Source organism: Austrofundulus limnaeus, unplaced genomic scaffold, assembly GCF_001266775.1.
Source record: "Austrofundulus limnaeus strain Quisiro unplaced genomic scaffold, Austrofundulus_limnaeus-1.0 Scaffold10, whole genome shotgun sequence".
In the NCBI taxonomy this organism is placed as follows: domain Eukaryota; kingdom Metazoa; phylum Chordata; class Actinopteri; order Cyprinodontiformes; family Rivulidae; genus Austrofundulus; species Austrofundulus limnaeus.
The window spans coordinates 4629112-4644476 of record NW_013952412.1 but is presented as its reverse complement, the minus strand read 5'-3'; the positions used below and the strand labels follow the sequence as shown (position 1 = coordinate 4644476).

At 40.1% G+C, this 15365-nt stretch overlaps 1 protein-coding gene across 3 annotated transcripts in view; it reads right to left on the bottom strand.

Annotated features, from left to right (window-relative positions):
- LOC106513197 (uncharacterized) overlaps positions 1-15365 on the bottom strand; it is a 138086-nt gene that overhangs the window by 85281 nt on the left and 37440 nt on the right. For 2 of the 3 annotated variants that reach the window (XM_014001911.1, XM_014001910.1), the window contains exon 2: positions 4292-4430. In XM_014001911.1, the coding sequence (XP_013857365.1) occupies positions 4292-4430 (139 nt within the window). Of the gene's footprint in view, positions 1-4291; positions 4431-4979; positions 5063-15365 lie in introns of those variants that run through there. The other variant, XM_014001912.1, reaches the window with a different exon arrangement.

Below are 15365 nucleotides of genomic sequence, written 5' to 3'. Positions count from 1 at the left end.
CACACACACACACACACACACACACACACACACACACACACACACACACACACAAGGGCTCTTCCATCTGTCTGGAAGCAGAGGCATCGGACGCTCATCCTCCCTATCCCACTGACAAGGACAAAAGGATAAAAAAAAGAGGGAGAGTAAAGAAGAGGGACCCAGCAGTGGCCTTTCCAACTATGCTTTTTTTAAGTAAATCTTTAGTTTTCCTCTTTTAAAACACTCCACATTGCCTCTCCTTTTATATCAGGGATAGGCAAATTAAAGGATGGAAGCGGGTCACAGTTTTTCTATTGACACAATCAGAGGGCCCCATAATGCTGCACTTGCCCAAATGTAATCAAACTGCCCTTTTAGAAATGTTTATGATAATATATGTTTATCAAACCAGCATACAGTGCAGTACCTTACTATATTTCATTATCAAATGCATGTATATCAGTTGTACTTTTGTTTAATAAATATGAACAGAAAATGTTGAAGCAAACAAAAATCAGACACATGCGAGCTGAAGTGCAGCGTCATAAGACAAGTTGAGTGCAGACTCCTGTGTGGTTGTGGTTCTTGCAAAAAGTCTCCGTTGTTTATATATTTGCGACTTCAGTACACTTCCTATATTTAGCTCTGTGCAACGTGTTGTAGTTGTGACTTATATTAAAGTCGTTCATGGCAGACGGCGTCTCTAAGCAGATTAAACACAGGTTTGCCTTGAAATTCTGTGAACACTCTACATCCCAAAATGAACCTCCTTTTTTGTAAATTTTAATGTAAAATTTAAAAAGCACACTTAAAACAACTTTTAGATTCTAAGAGCTGCTCTAAGATTGTTTTTTAAATAAAAAAAATAACATTTTCTCATTAGTGGGTCGGTCAGAGGTCAAGCATGGGCCACATACGGTCCGTGGGCCACTAGTTGCCCATTCCTGCTTTATCTCCTCAGCTTATCATTCTTTTTCATTTTCATTTTTTCTCCTCCTTCGAGTACATCTCCCCTGTAATATTTCTGCTCCATTTCTCTTCTCCAATCATCCACCTGCTGCTCTGCAATAACTGTTTTTTAATCACCCTTTTGGTTTTTATTTATTGTCTATGAACACATTGCTTTCTTCRAGCACAACTTAACCAACAGGTCTCCAAGCAGCACTTCTGTTAATACGAACGTTTTCCACAATCCGTCCTAAACGTGCGGCCAAACATTATGATTCACCCTTCTCTTCCAACCCCATCCAGCACTTGCAGCCGGTCTTCAGTTATGCTCTGTGCTCCCACAGTTGTTAATTGCAATAGCATCGAACTGGCCTGCAGCCAAAGTGTTCAACATTGCCAAGTCTGCCAAGCCCAGCTGTGCTATTGCAATCAAAATACAGTCTCATAACAATCACATCAGAAGCATGTGTAATTTCTGTGTCAGGACACATACACACACGTGTATGTAGCAGAAACTGCAGATGTGGCTAAATAAAGTTGATCAAAGTGATGAGCACAGAAGGCAGAAAGAGTGAGGACAAACAAAGAAGAGCAAACCATGACAACTATCTTTTTTATACTTCTTTACCTATATTTGTATGCCTTATCAGTGGCTGTGCTGTCAAAGCAGCAGGAGGTCTCTACTCATTAAAGAGGACATGTCATGTGAAATCCACTTTTTTAGCCATTACGTGCTTTTTGTTGTACACTTGGAGTCTTTAGAGAGGCTTGTGGAGTTACAGTAAGGAGGAGACCAAAGCATATTGACCCCAAATGAATGATTTAAATGTAAATGTTAATTTAAATACAATATTTATTCATTTAATTTAAAAACAAACTCACATACAAAAAAATACATATCAAATAAAAATGAAAGGTAGCAGAAAGAAGAAAAAATCTTATAATAGCTGCCCATATTAACTATAATAATAATAGTTTCAAACAATAACAAAACAATATCTTCAGCTCCTAAACAGCAGCTCTTACAAATGCAAATTACAGAATTTCATATTTCTTTAACAAATAATTTTGTATCATTCTTTTAAACAAATTAATTGAGCCAGCATTTTTACAATCACTATCCAGAGTAATCCATAATCATATTTAAATTTAAATTTAAATAATTTAAATGGGCTTCAGTAAAAATGTGGGGATAAGTTCTTGTTTGAGCCTGAGGAACTGGTGATTTAGTGCTCAGCAGTTGTGTTCATGCATCCACAGCCTTGAGGCAAACTGCAGCCAGCTTGGATAGCCCCCTCTCCAGCCTGCTTCCTGTCTGATACCACCTCATAATGGACCGCAAGACGTCCGCGCATCCATCCATCCATCCATTTTCTGTACACGCTTCTTCCTTTTCAGGGTTGCGTGGGTCACTGGTGCCCATATCCAGHAGWCAHAGTGCGAGGGGCGGGGTACACCCTGGACAGGTACGTCCGCGCATAATAAATAAAAACAGCTTTTTTTCTGAAAGTTTTTTTGATCTGATACGGACCTGCAGAGACAAGACCGTGGCAAAATYCCCCCTTTTCCATAACCTCAATAAGGCTGGTGTGTAAATGATTTAAACCCARTAGTCTTTGATGCTGTACCTCCACTCCACTCTGTTTGAACACCACAAGCATTCTTTATGCCCCGTTTCTAGTCTGAGCGGAGGAAATGGGCCGTGTCATGTCGGTGGGAGCTGCAGCGCAACATTCATGATGGAGAACACTTGAATAAGTCATGAAACCCCCATTTTAAAGCCACACTCGAYCATTGGGAGGATCGTTCAGGCTGTGTGTGCGTGTCGGTGGATGTATGGTGGCCCCTTTGTCATGACTGTTTAATCAAGTGTCTTTGTGGTTGTGTGAAAGCGTCTCTATGAGTGTTTCTGTACATGTGTGGGTTCCGTTGGAAAGAGAGCCTGAGCTGAGTTTCTGTAGACGACAGGGGGGCCCTCATGGCCAAACACAAATAGCCTTAGAGAAAAGAAAAGAAGAGGCCTAAACAAAAGAGTGGTTAGAGAATGAAGCTAAGCAGCAAAACAGAAAAAAAGTGAAAAGTGGAGAGATATGAAACTTTCACAACTACCGCGTTTATGAGTGCAAATATTTACATATAAGAAAAAGAAGAAGAGATGGGAAAAAAAAAAGAGACGAGAGGCAGTCGAGCAACACTAATGAGAGGAGACAGCCAGCACTTTTCACATAAATACACTGAGCTCCAGAAATCCACAGCAGTGATGACTTCCTCTGGGCTGTATGCAAASGCACGCAGTCTCTAATTTTATTGTATCAGTTCCATGCCCTGAACCAACAAGTTCAGAACAAGCATCCTCACAGGGAGCTCAGACTTACGGCTGTTTTACGTTCATTAGGACAGAAAATAAATCCAATGAATTTAATGTTTTATCTAAAAAGAAAACTGATCAAAAACACACGACCGTGCCAGCATGTTGAAGTTTCTGTGAGTCAGTTTGTCTACTTACTGATAATTAGGAGCATTTGTAATTTAACAACGCAGTGCGAGGATGGTGTGGCGACCAGATCCATAGGACATTTGCAAAGCAAACTGCAGGCAAATCACTAATGTCTAATTCAGTGTTACACAGCAGCACGTGTATGTGTGTATGARATTCAACAAGACAGAAAAGAAAAGTTATTGTAGTTTTGGTTGAGAAAGTGATGGCTATTTCAAGTATTTATAGATGTCGAGGGTGATGGAAGACGTGATAGCACAGGTAGGAAAGACAACCACAAGTCATTTCTGTAACATTTCAGTTTAGGTGTTAAAACTGCCTCACTTCTTCTTGTGTTAACAAACAGCGGGGTAAAAAAAGCTTCTAACAACAGAAAAAGGAAGCAAAGACAAGATTGTGAACGCTGTGGTTTAGCATACTGCTGTATGATCTGAGTGAAAGTGCCGCATGCTTCTGATCACACAGGCAGCAATCAAGAAATGTATTATTAGGGAACACAAGTCAAAGAAATTGGATGTTGAAAGTAAAAAGATTCATCTTTGCATGTTTGTTTTTTTTACTATTTTGCTGTGAATTGATAAGAACTGTGTGAACTTAAGTGTTGGGTGTCAGCTCATTAGTGAAAACAATTCTAATYATTCCGTAAAATGCTGACAAAAAATGTTTAAATTATATTCAGAACTGAATCAAAAGAAATTCTGATTTCATTAATATAATATAAGCTTTTTTTTTGGCAATTTTCACAGTTTCCATCCACCGTTTATTATGTCCATCTTCCAGATGGGAATCAAAAAGGACAATGTAAACCTCAGATAATCAAAGAGCAAAACAGGAGAGACTGTAATTTGGGAGAATAACACTCACTGGAAAGTTGATGCTCTGCTTTCTCTGTTTCTGAGGTTCCTGAGCATGAGGGAGTGCGGTCATGAGCAGGTTCTGAAGCCCCTGAACCCGAGTTCACCCCTTTAGTGGCTCCAGTTGTACTTGCAATCACTGCACCGACCTGAAAATACAAACGCATCATTAGAATGGTTCCATTGCACTTTGAAGGCTTTAATTCTAATTATATAAAATGTCATGTATACATTTTCTGTTATGTCAGCAAATTACGAAACACAAAGTCTCTTCAAAAACATTCACAAAGAAGATTTAGCAGCTTCAATTGCATCATTATAAGAATACTATCCTTTGTAATTCTACAGTTCATGATTATGGTAAATCAGCAGTGGATGTACAGCAGATTGGACTTGTAGTAAAATCCTACAGGAAGCAGCAAATGAACACACCAGTTCAAACATCTAGTGAGAGAAGCTGCAGCCAAATACATTATTTTAAAAAACTGTTTAATTGATCATGAAAGTACATTAAAGTAAACTTTGTTAAGAGGAAGAATTAAAAAACAAACCCTAAATATAAAGATGAAGACTGAGAATCTTCTGAGCACAAAACTGAACTCTTAACCATAAAAAAGAGGCTGATGTTGCAAATAATGGGCCTAATTGTAGATATTTCTTGTCACAGGTGCATCCATTTTTAGCTGCTGTCACAGCGCTCCGATTTCTGCTATAAAAAGACAACAACTAAAGGGGATGCAGCTCCTGGGTGAAGAAGTGTCCCTTCCCTGAAGTGACAGAGCTGCAAAACAGACAGATATACAGAATCAAAGATGGAGAGAGACACAAAGAGAAAGGCTTTGCCTGACAGACCCAGTCTCTTTTGGATGTGCTCTACTCCACTGCTGGAGGGGGAGAGAGGGACGACTTCAAGGGAGAGACGAGCTGACCATGAAAAGCAGAGGGAGAAGCAGAGGGTGGCTGTCAGTGAGGAGAGAGAGAGAGAGAGAGAGAGAGAGAGAGAGAGAGAGAGAGAGAGAGAGGGGGAGAGAGAGAGGAGAGAGAGAGAGAGAGAGAGAGAGAGAGAGAGAGAGAGAGAGAGAGAGAGGAGGAAGTGGGGAGGATTATTAAATAAAAAATGTCTGTGATGGCTCCCTCCTCTGACGAACAGCAGCGAGACAGGCAGGGGAGGTGCAGCGTATCCTAAGACAAAAAGGCACCCTGGGCTTATGAAATATACATAGCTCTCAGCAAGAGACAGAGACACAGTGTGACAGAGCAGAGGAGGGCCCTGAAGACTGACAAGACTCTACGACTTCTCCAAAACACACACACTGCTAAAAATAAAACACACACACACACACACACACACACACACACACACACACACACACACACACACACACACACACACACACACACACACATTTCTAATGACTTCCCATGAAGAGTGGGGAGGGAGGGACGTGGTGCTTTTTATTTTCTTTTGGCTGAGCATGTCGGTGTGTTCACGTTTGCCCATGCATGCAGGTGTTTGTAGGCTTTAAGGTGCACGAGGGCTTTTTCCTACAGTTACAACTGACTAGGCAAAAACCACAACCACAAAAATTAGGACACACACACACACACAAAAAAAAAAAAAACCCACAAGTGTTCCGGCTGTTGGCCTGTATGTAAATTCACTAACCGGTCAGGGGATTTTTTTTTTTTTTTTTTGTAGTTGGGATTTTTTAAATGTTTTTTTTTCCTCAACTGGCTCTTTCAGACCTGCCCACCTGCCCTCCATTCAAGCCCAGACAGCTGCTACTGCTACACCAGCAGTTAAAAACCATTTAAAGAGACCTCACTTGACAATAAACTCAACCTTTGTTCAATGTAACGATCCACTTCTCCTACGCAGTCTCAGTAATTGCCGCGCCACTGAATTATTGGGATTCTCGTGCGATTGTGTGTTGCCAGGAAAAAGAGTGTCACAAGGTTTGTTCASTTCTTTGCTTTATTGAGTTTCACTATTTATCTTCCTCATCCGAAAGGCGCTGGGTGTGCCTCGGCAGTTCGCTTACCTGTCAAATATGAACAAAACACTTCCAAGCAAATAGTCATGTCTGAGCCTGGGGATTCATTTTACTCYAGAAAAAAAAGAAAAGTGCACACAACAATCCAGCTTACAAGTTTCCTAACGTCTCTGCTCTTGTAGCYGCTTTGCTGATTTTTTTCTGGGGTTTTTTCTGATCTTGATTTAAAGAAAAACAAGCCTTTTAAAGTGACACRTTAAGATATATTGTTGAGCTGCTGAAATTCAACATAGCAGGGTGTTAGGGAAACACTACCTGTTGTGAACAAGAAAAACAGGAAGCACAACAGATGCTTTGTTAGGTGTACACTGAGCTAAATATCAATGCTTRTGTGCTAATTTGCTAATAGGCAGGTGATTCTATGAACAGGCAGCTATAAATAGATCCAAAGAAACTCCTTGTGCACACTGACATTAAAAATAAATTCACATAAAAGATGCTGCAGTCATTCAGTTCTTTGTCGTGTAAACAGTACAAAATGCTGCAACATCAAGGCTATTATTTGTGTTTGAAGATTTGAATATTGCCTTTATATTCACTGACAAATCCGAGTACTGTATATAATCTTGTGTTAAACATTTCAGATTTCATTTGCAAAGCTTGCTTGTAATAAAGTTGCATGAACTCTATAAAGTTGTACCTTATTTTTCCTTTTAAACGTAAGAAAAAAGTCACTGCATTAGAAAATCACAAATGTAGTGTTTGATGAGTGAGCAGGGTTAAAAGGGTTAAAGTCAGATAATGCTCTTTAAAATGTTCATAATTAGGGCAAATTTAGAAGGCAGTTAAGGTCTTAACTTTCAGTTCTGAAAATGGGACCGAWGCACGCCGCATATTTGCCTTGATCACCACTGATTTAACATGCTGGCATTCAAATCGAATGCAAAATAAAACTTTGCATTTGACACAAAGTAAAGCAGGTGCTATTATTAATTTATTTTATTTTATTTTTTTCTGTGGTCTGACGAAGGTATTACACCATTTTCTGCTCTGGACACAAGACCCCTTCATGCAAAGCCAAGAACAGAACTAAGTTTTATGTCAACAAAATGTCAATGCACTGACAATTTGTCTAGATAAGCTGCAAAAGACACAAATCCARTAAGTCAACAAATGGCAAAGCCTGGGATCTTTGCATAATGGAAACTTGATATTCGGACTTAACCAAATTTGGTGTTGCTAGCATTGCTTGGAATATRTTTTTTAAAAGTCTTGCACCCAGCAATCCTAAAAAATATATTTTTAAACTAAAATAATCATGTTGATGTTCATAATGTGGACAGAGAAATGCCCTGTGAATAGACCAGGGACATTTGAGAGTTGGAGCTGGAGTCAGGAGGTGAAATGAGAAAGATCTGCAGAGGTGGTGCTAATTGAGGTTAATTCCACAGCTCAAAATTATCTCCTCTCAATTGTAAGGAAGAAACTGGTATTGGACAATGTTGCAGTATGGAGAGAGAGAGCATGCAAGCAGCAAATTTAAAAAAACACTAGTGTAGAGAAACTTATGCCCTCAAAAAATCAGAAGACATTAGTTCCTGGATGCAAAAATTAAATAGAACTTACAGATGAACATTTAAAGGGCCTGCAGGCTGCAGGCTGCATGCARGGAAGTGTGTTTGCTTGTGAGTCCTTATGAGAGAAAGTCTGTCATGACTATCACGCCAGTCACAGCTACTTTTAACCCTCGTATCGCCCATCAACTTCTGAAACAGTGCTGACACCATGTYGCTCACAAAACCTCAGTCTGGACACAGCATCACGTCTGAGCGACGCACAAAACGTGACAGGGCAATGCACGTGCACATCACTCAAAAACGCATGCACCTTTTCACCATTACTTTTTGMAAGAAACACAGGTGTTTATTGCAACCCAAAGCTTTCAGGGTTTCTTACATCAATACGTAAGCCCTGCACAGTATCTGAAGTTCACTTGATTCATTAAGGAAAAAGACAGGATCAAGCAATACATCAATAAGGTAAGGTTACGTGTGTGTGCGTGTGTGTGTGTGTGTGTGTGTGTGTGTGTGTGTGTGTGTGCGCGTGTGTGTGTGCGTATAATGATGGAACACAAACTTATGGGTGCTTCCTGTGAACGTGCAAACAAAACTGCAGCTCTGACTGTAAGTGTCTGTGTGTTGGTGTGTGTGTCTTTGTGTCACCAGGGGGCAGGTCCATCCATAAACATCGCTGACAGGCCAGACAGGAAATACACTTGAGGATGTCGATAAGTTAGTCAGCGGGAGTGAGAGGAGATCGATAAGAGCACAGCWTGATGTCACTGGTGGCAGATGAGATCACTTATAGATCTACATTTACAAAGTTTTGATTTACTGTTTTATCCCATAACATTGTAAATTATTAGATATAGAAAGAACTGTTTCATCTTTTTTTTACAATCAGCCATGAAATACATTTTAATATGCTGCTACACTTTACAAAACTGGACACTTTTAAGCAATGATTGTTCAATAGGTATAAAAAGAAGACAGGACTTTCACCAATTGCACTTTTTACTTCTATTATTTTGTGTAGTTCTTTTTTTGTTTGTTGTTAAAAAATCTGAAAATTTTGTGGTTTTTTTTCAAATAAATTCATGTTTTCTATTTATTTACTGTGTTCTTCAAAATGTGATGTTTTATGTTGTGTCAATCCTAAACCTTATAGTTTGTTTCTATTTTTATTATTTTTCTGTGTTGTACACCAGGTCTACCACAGTTTTACCAAAATCATTGTTGTTTCACTATTTGTTGTTAGTCAGTAGCAGGGAAGATGTGCATTCATGAAAAACGCCAAGCACTCCAASTTCAACATGTGAATAAACACCTACAGCAGCAAACAAAGGTTTTCCCCTGAGCTTTCTGAAAACGATGAGACTGATTTTACCCACAGGGAATGACTGCTATATATCCCCAATTCCTTTCTTTCATGGTTGTTGGGCACGGATGCCTGTGTGCGTGCACGCTCTGGTCGATGTGTGTTYGCGTGTGTTCTCAGCTCTGCTGACATTTCCTCAAACGTGGCTGACATTTCCAGGGGATTTGAAGATTTGATCCCGTCTGTGTTTGAAGAGCTGTGAGCTGCCCTCCTCACAACACTGAGGGGAATGCTGAAGTAGCGTGCCCCTGCCTTCAGGCCTTTGGACTGCAGCATTTGGAGCGGCCCATCCTCATTCACCCGAAGTATGATCAGGAGAAGACCTGCGCTACGCATCGCCTGACTTTTAGAGATGATGGGTTCACTGCTTGGTCTCTAACTTTGCCTTGCTGTTTCCCCCTGAGCTGTGGAGTGTTTCTGCTCTTCTCAACTGAGGCAGAAAAGCTATCACTAAAAGAAACGAGAGAAGAAAGTAGGGAGAGATGGTGTGGKAGGGAGAAATCAAGAATGTGTGAGAAGGAGAGAGGGAGAGATCCGTTTCTCCTGCTACAGGCTGGTTAGTGGAGCGAACTGACACAGACTGACATCTTTCTTCCACGAAGTCTGGCTAAAAAGAGCCTTTTGCTACTACGTCCATTTCTCTCTCCAACCTTTCCACTTTCTACTCTTTCAGCTGTCCTGCCACCTAACCCCCCTCCTTTCTCTGTCCACCCGGAGGCTCCCATGTCTTGCTTTTTCTGCCTGGATGAACTGTGCAGTAGTCCTGTCCTAACCTGGAGCTCAAATTACACTGCACACACACGCACTCACATACTTTGTGTGCACACACAACAAGAAATGCGGAACCCTATACAGTTGCCACGGGGAGGCCCAGGGGCCAAATACAGGTCACGTTTGGGTCAGTCAAGGGCAGAAGCACAGGAAGACGCTTTGGAAGACTTTATCTTGTTCAGGGTGGTATGATGGATGCTGAATAGGTACATGACACAAATAAACTTGGATAAACACAAAGCTATTCTATCAGATGTCTTTAGGTAGGTRGGTTTTCAGCACTATCTGTGTTTTGTTAAGAAAGAGAATTTGACTTGCAGATACTAGTGTCACCAGTACACTACATATTCAGAATTGTGTGGTATCGTGCTCATACTGCCTCCCCTCTAAACAACACAAAGATCTGCAACACGGTTAACTATTCAGTATAGTCAGATTAAAGGCAGGTCTAGAGCCAATGATGGACATGACCTTAAAGCAAACCAGAATTAGCCTCAACTCCTCGTCCAAGGAAAAACTTCAGCAAGCATTATAATTGCTAATAGGTTTCAGACTGAATCAGCAGTGCCTTTTTAGCCTTGTACTCTAGTGGTACAGTGCACAAACAAACTGCAGCAAACGCCTCAGCAGTACAGGATGCTGGAGGTTAGTGGATCATCCAAAGTGAATGCTGATGTGATTTGAGCACTTGCTGTCTTTCTGCCCTTCAGTTTCAGTGAAATAGTCCTAAAACATGTGCAGCCCGGTGGACTGCAAATCTCACAAGGATCAGAAAAAAAAAACTGCATTTAAAGTGTCACAGTGAACATGTTGTCTCTTCCTGGGTCTACTCTGCCCCGGGAACAGGATGCAAGGATACAAGTGACTTCAATAAATGTGTGATATTTTATTGACCCCTGCAAGAGTTTATCCCCCCCCCACCACCACCACCACCACCACCACCACCACCTCTACCCCCAAGGCAGGCCATTTCAAACAGACCGGGAGGCATTCAGATTTAAAGCCTCCACAAAACCATTGCGTCCGTCTACGGGCATACGTGTAGTCTTTTTTACACCAGTCTGTTTTGTCCTCCCTGTTTATGTACATGATTCAAGGTTATCTGTTATCAAACTTTGAATTCAAACTCCAATAGAGAAACCAAAAGTTAAATTGCAAATGCTGATTGAAAACATCAAACCTGGATGTCAATAAATCAAAAGAAATACCACTTCATAGCTCCACAGTGTGTCCTTGAGCTAACAATCCAAATATATGAATGTGCTTGGTTTTGTATGAGCCCAGACACAAAATTCAGTAATAAACAATAGCTGTCACAAGCCAAAGCAAAGATATACAGCTATTCACAACCGCACACACAGCTGGAAACAACTGCAGGCTGTCTCTTTCTTCCAAGTCTAATGGGAGCTCTGACAGGAAGCGGGTGAGTGCGATTGATTAACCTCTTCCTGTTTGGCCCAGCTGTCAAAGCAGACACAAACTGACCGTTTGACTGCCTGTTTATCAGCCCTGCATTTAACAGCGTTTGGATGCATGCACCTAACTCACTCAACACCAATACTCAAATGGTGCTTTGACTTTGTGTTGCTGAAGGATTTGTGGCCACAATTTAACAAATTTAAAAATGAGTGCATGTTTATTTGCTGGAAAAAAACGTCCCTTCAATAAGAGGCAAACCCTAAAAGAATACTCCAGTTCAGTTTTTTTTGTTTTAAATTCTCAGTGTGAAGCATAGGAGAAAGTGTATAGTGTTGGCCAGCCAGTCCCACCTTGATAATATCAATTTCAAAGCTTGAAGGTAATCAGACCTTATTAGAGTAAGACACTACTCCATTTAACATGAATAGTAGAATCCCTCAACAATTCAATGTAATTTAGACGATGACTGTGTTGCAGCCCAGGTGGGGCGCATTTGTTGGCCACTTATGTCACTGCGTCGCTCCATAAGCTGTTCCAATTTGTACCATACCATACCATACCATACCATACCATACCATACCATACCATACCATACCATACCATACCATACCATTTTTATTTATAGAGAACTTTAAACACCCACAGGACCAAAGTGCTATACACATAATGAAACATACATTCATAAAATCAATTTAAAGAAATGAAATTAAAACATAAAAACAACACTACAAATTGTGTTCAAAGGTCAGAGAGAAAAAAAGAGTTTTAAGAAGAGATTTACAAACAGACAGGGACGACGCCTGTCTGATGTCCAAAGGAAGGTCGTTCCATAATTTAGGAGCTGCCACAGAAAAAGCTTGGTCACCTCTGAGTTTACGCTTTGTTTTGGGCACAGTCAGCAGCAGCAGCTGATCAACTGACCTGAGGGATCGAGAGGGCCTATAGGGTTGTAGCAGATTGGACAGATAAGGCGGAGCAAGACCATTAAGAGCTTTAAAAGCAACTAAAAAATTTAAAACGAATCATAAAATATGAGAGAGAGTTGGCTTTAATTTAGCCAGCTGCCTCAGATGGTAAAAACTTGATTTCACAGCTGTTCTGATGTGGTTCTCTAACTTGAGTTCAGCATCAACTTTAATGCCTAGATTAGTAACCAAAGCCTTGATGTACTGGGACAGTGGCCCAACATCCACAACAGGTGTCTGAGCGGAGCTTCCAAAGATCCTCACCTCAGTTTTGTTTTCATTTTGTAGGCRTCTACTCATGYGGCCGACAAAACCCTAAAAAGTAGGCTGCATCTGAGTATCTTACACAATATCCTAGCATTCATTGCACATCAGCGAATGAAACACAAAAACAAAGACAGCTTAGTTTTTTATTTTATTTTTATTATGACAAATTTGGAAATTCATCACGGACAGAAAAGTTTTTAAATGCAAGTTTAGGAACTTAGCWTGAAACATTTGCTGCAATGAGATGTTAAATTAAACACAATTACAAAAATACTAGAGCTAAACCCGAATTATTTTGTTTTTTATTTACTTATGTGTAACAATTTTTAATAATACTGAATTTTGTGAAGCTACACCTCCTGTGAAAAGACATGAAAAACCCTCGTGGGCCATGATGGATTTAACATGATCCAACTGAAGGCATGTTATATAAAACGTAACACCATGGTAATGGGGTAGCGTATGGTCACACAAACATACATCATCCGAAGCCATAGACTTAAATAAGAACACTAGACTGAGCCTCGCCCATMCCGTCCACTGGTAGCGTCTGTGACAGYATGGAGGAGCAGAAAYGGAGACCAAACAGGGCAATAGCTYACAGCCACCAYAGAAACTAATAGATAAACAGCAAGCTGAACTGGATCTGTTTCACAAATTATCTGTAACATTTTTGCAATAAATTAATAACTATGTTAATTTCATTCAACAATCATGTAAAACAGCAGATATATACCAGAAAAATATATAATTTACAAATAACCGTTATCTAAACCAGACGTGAAGTCAGCCTGTAACTCAGACTTTAGCTAGTTGAAAAATGATGACTTCAGCTAGTAATAAAGTATATTTATTATTTCTTCTTACTGTCATAAAAAATAAATAATATAAATATTTACCAGTCAACAGTCAGTAAATGTTCTCTGTATACCTGTTATAGGATGAAACTTGTCTCTATTAGCTAACCATCTTCTCAACAGGTCAGGTTCCTCTAACAGAAACCTAAAAATACTCACATTTATAATATTATTTTACACTCTGTAGGTCTAAATATTAATCAGAGGACAAATCAGCTGTAATATTTTGTGTTAAATTGTAGCATGATTCAGCAGGGTGCTACACTCTGTATATATGCTCCACAAGCTAATATCTGCTAACCAGTTCAATAAATAACAGTGATTACATGGACTTTATAAGATTATTTTATAAAGTCCATGTCCATTTATAAGATTATTTTAATTTTAAACTGTTATATTATTAGCTTCAGTTCTGCTCAGATCCCATTGAGCTAAATAAGATCAAATCTGCTTAATAGTTTTAAAGATTTCTACATTGTCAGTCCTTTTTTTCTGCTCTGTTGCCATTATGTACAGTAATGCTAATTCAGACATTTGACCGTTCTGCGTTAGCCCTTAGCTTCTACAGCCGATCACACGTCATGTGGTTTCTGAGCACTCCAGGTGTTCTATAGGACCTCCATGTCCGAAGTCTAGACCACGTCCTACAGCCCATGTGGGGTGTGGCCTAGGCTACATGGGCCGTGGTCTAGGTGTGTTGCAACCCCTGAATTAAGACACAGTTCATTTGTACCCTTAGTCATCATGGCAGACCATGCTGTAAAGATTAAAACAATTACATAACACATAATGTTACAAAGTTAATAAAAGGCATGTGACATTGCTGTTTGCACAAATATTCCAAAAACAGCTACAGCGCAGTCAGTAAAAGCGAGCAGACACTTACAATAAGTCAACTGCCATAAAATACGAACAAAAACTTACAAATGAGAACAAATGGTTTTCATCTGACTCAGCAAGATAAGTAATTTGCTAAGTAATGCCACACAAGCAAGGTGCAACAACTGTGTCACATTACTACAAGTTTCAGTCCCAGCGCAGAAACAGTCAACATTATGTTCTGATTTAGTTTCCTGACAGCAAAAGTTTACAACAGTTATTACCGGTTATGATGTACTAAAGGATGCTAAATAAAACCGAATTACAACAGAGGTTCAGTAATGTTCATGTTTAAATCTAAATGTCAGTTTTTACGTACAGACTTTACAGCACCACTTACTGGCAAACCTGAATGGCTGGTGTCAGCCGAAGCCCCTTCTGCACTCATATATCTGTTGTCAGGCCTCAGGAAAATATATACAGCAGGTAATATATACAGCAGAGCGCAGCAAAACAACTGTMCTCTCCAGAGGGAGAGGAAAGAAGAGATATAGTGAGAAACAGACAGAGAGAAAATGATGCATAGATACATGAGGAGGGAAAAAATGCACGTGTGTTTTCTGCTGGGTGGATAAAGTGTGTCCAGGGGGCAGCTGAGTGAGCACACACACAACACAGAGTCTGTCATTAGCTCCAGCTTTCTGCAGACACAACAAACTCGGCGTGTGTTAAAAGGGAAAGATGTAGAGAGTGACGACGAAGCACGAACACCGCCGGGTGTTGGCAAAGGTTTTATGCATATAGGTGGAGTTTCAGACATTGATAAAAGCTTGTGTTGTTGTGCTTGTCTTATCTGATGTACAGCTCCTTCAAGATCACAACTCTGTGCAATCAATACTTTGTCTTATTGCTTTGAAGTGTGTGTGGGATTAGAGGGTAAAGAGTCCCCTTTCCAGTTTTCCACTTTTCCTTCTCTTCTCTTCATCCTTTTGCCACACACACACACACACACACACACACACACACACACACACACACACACACACACACACACA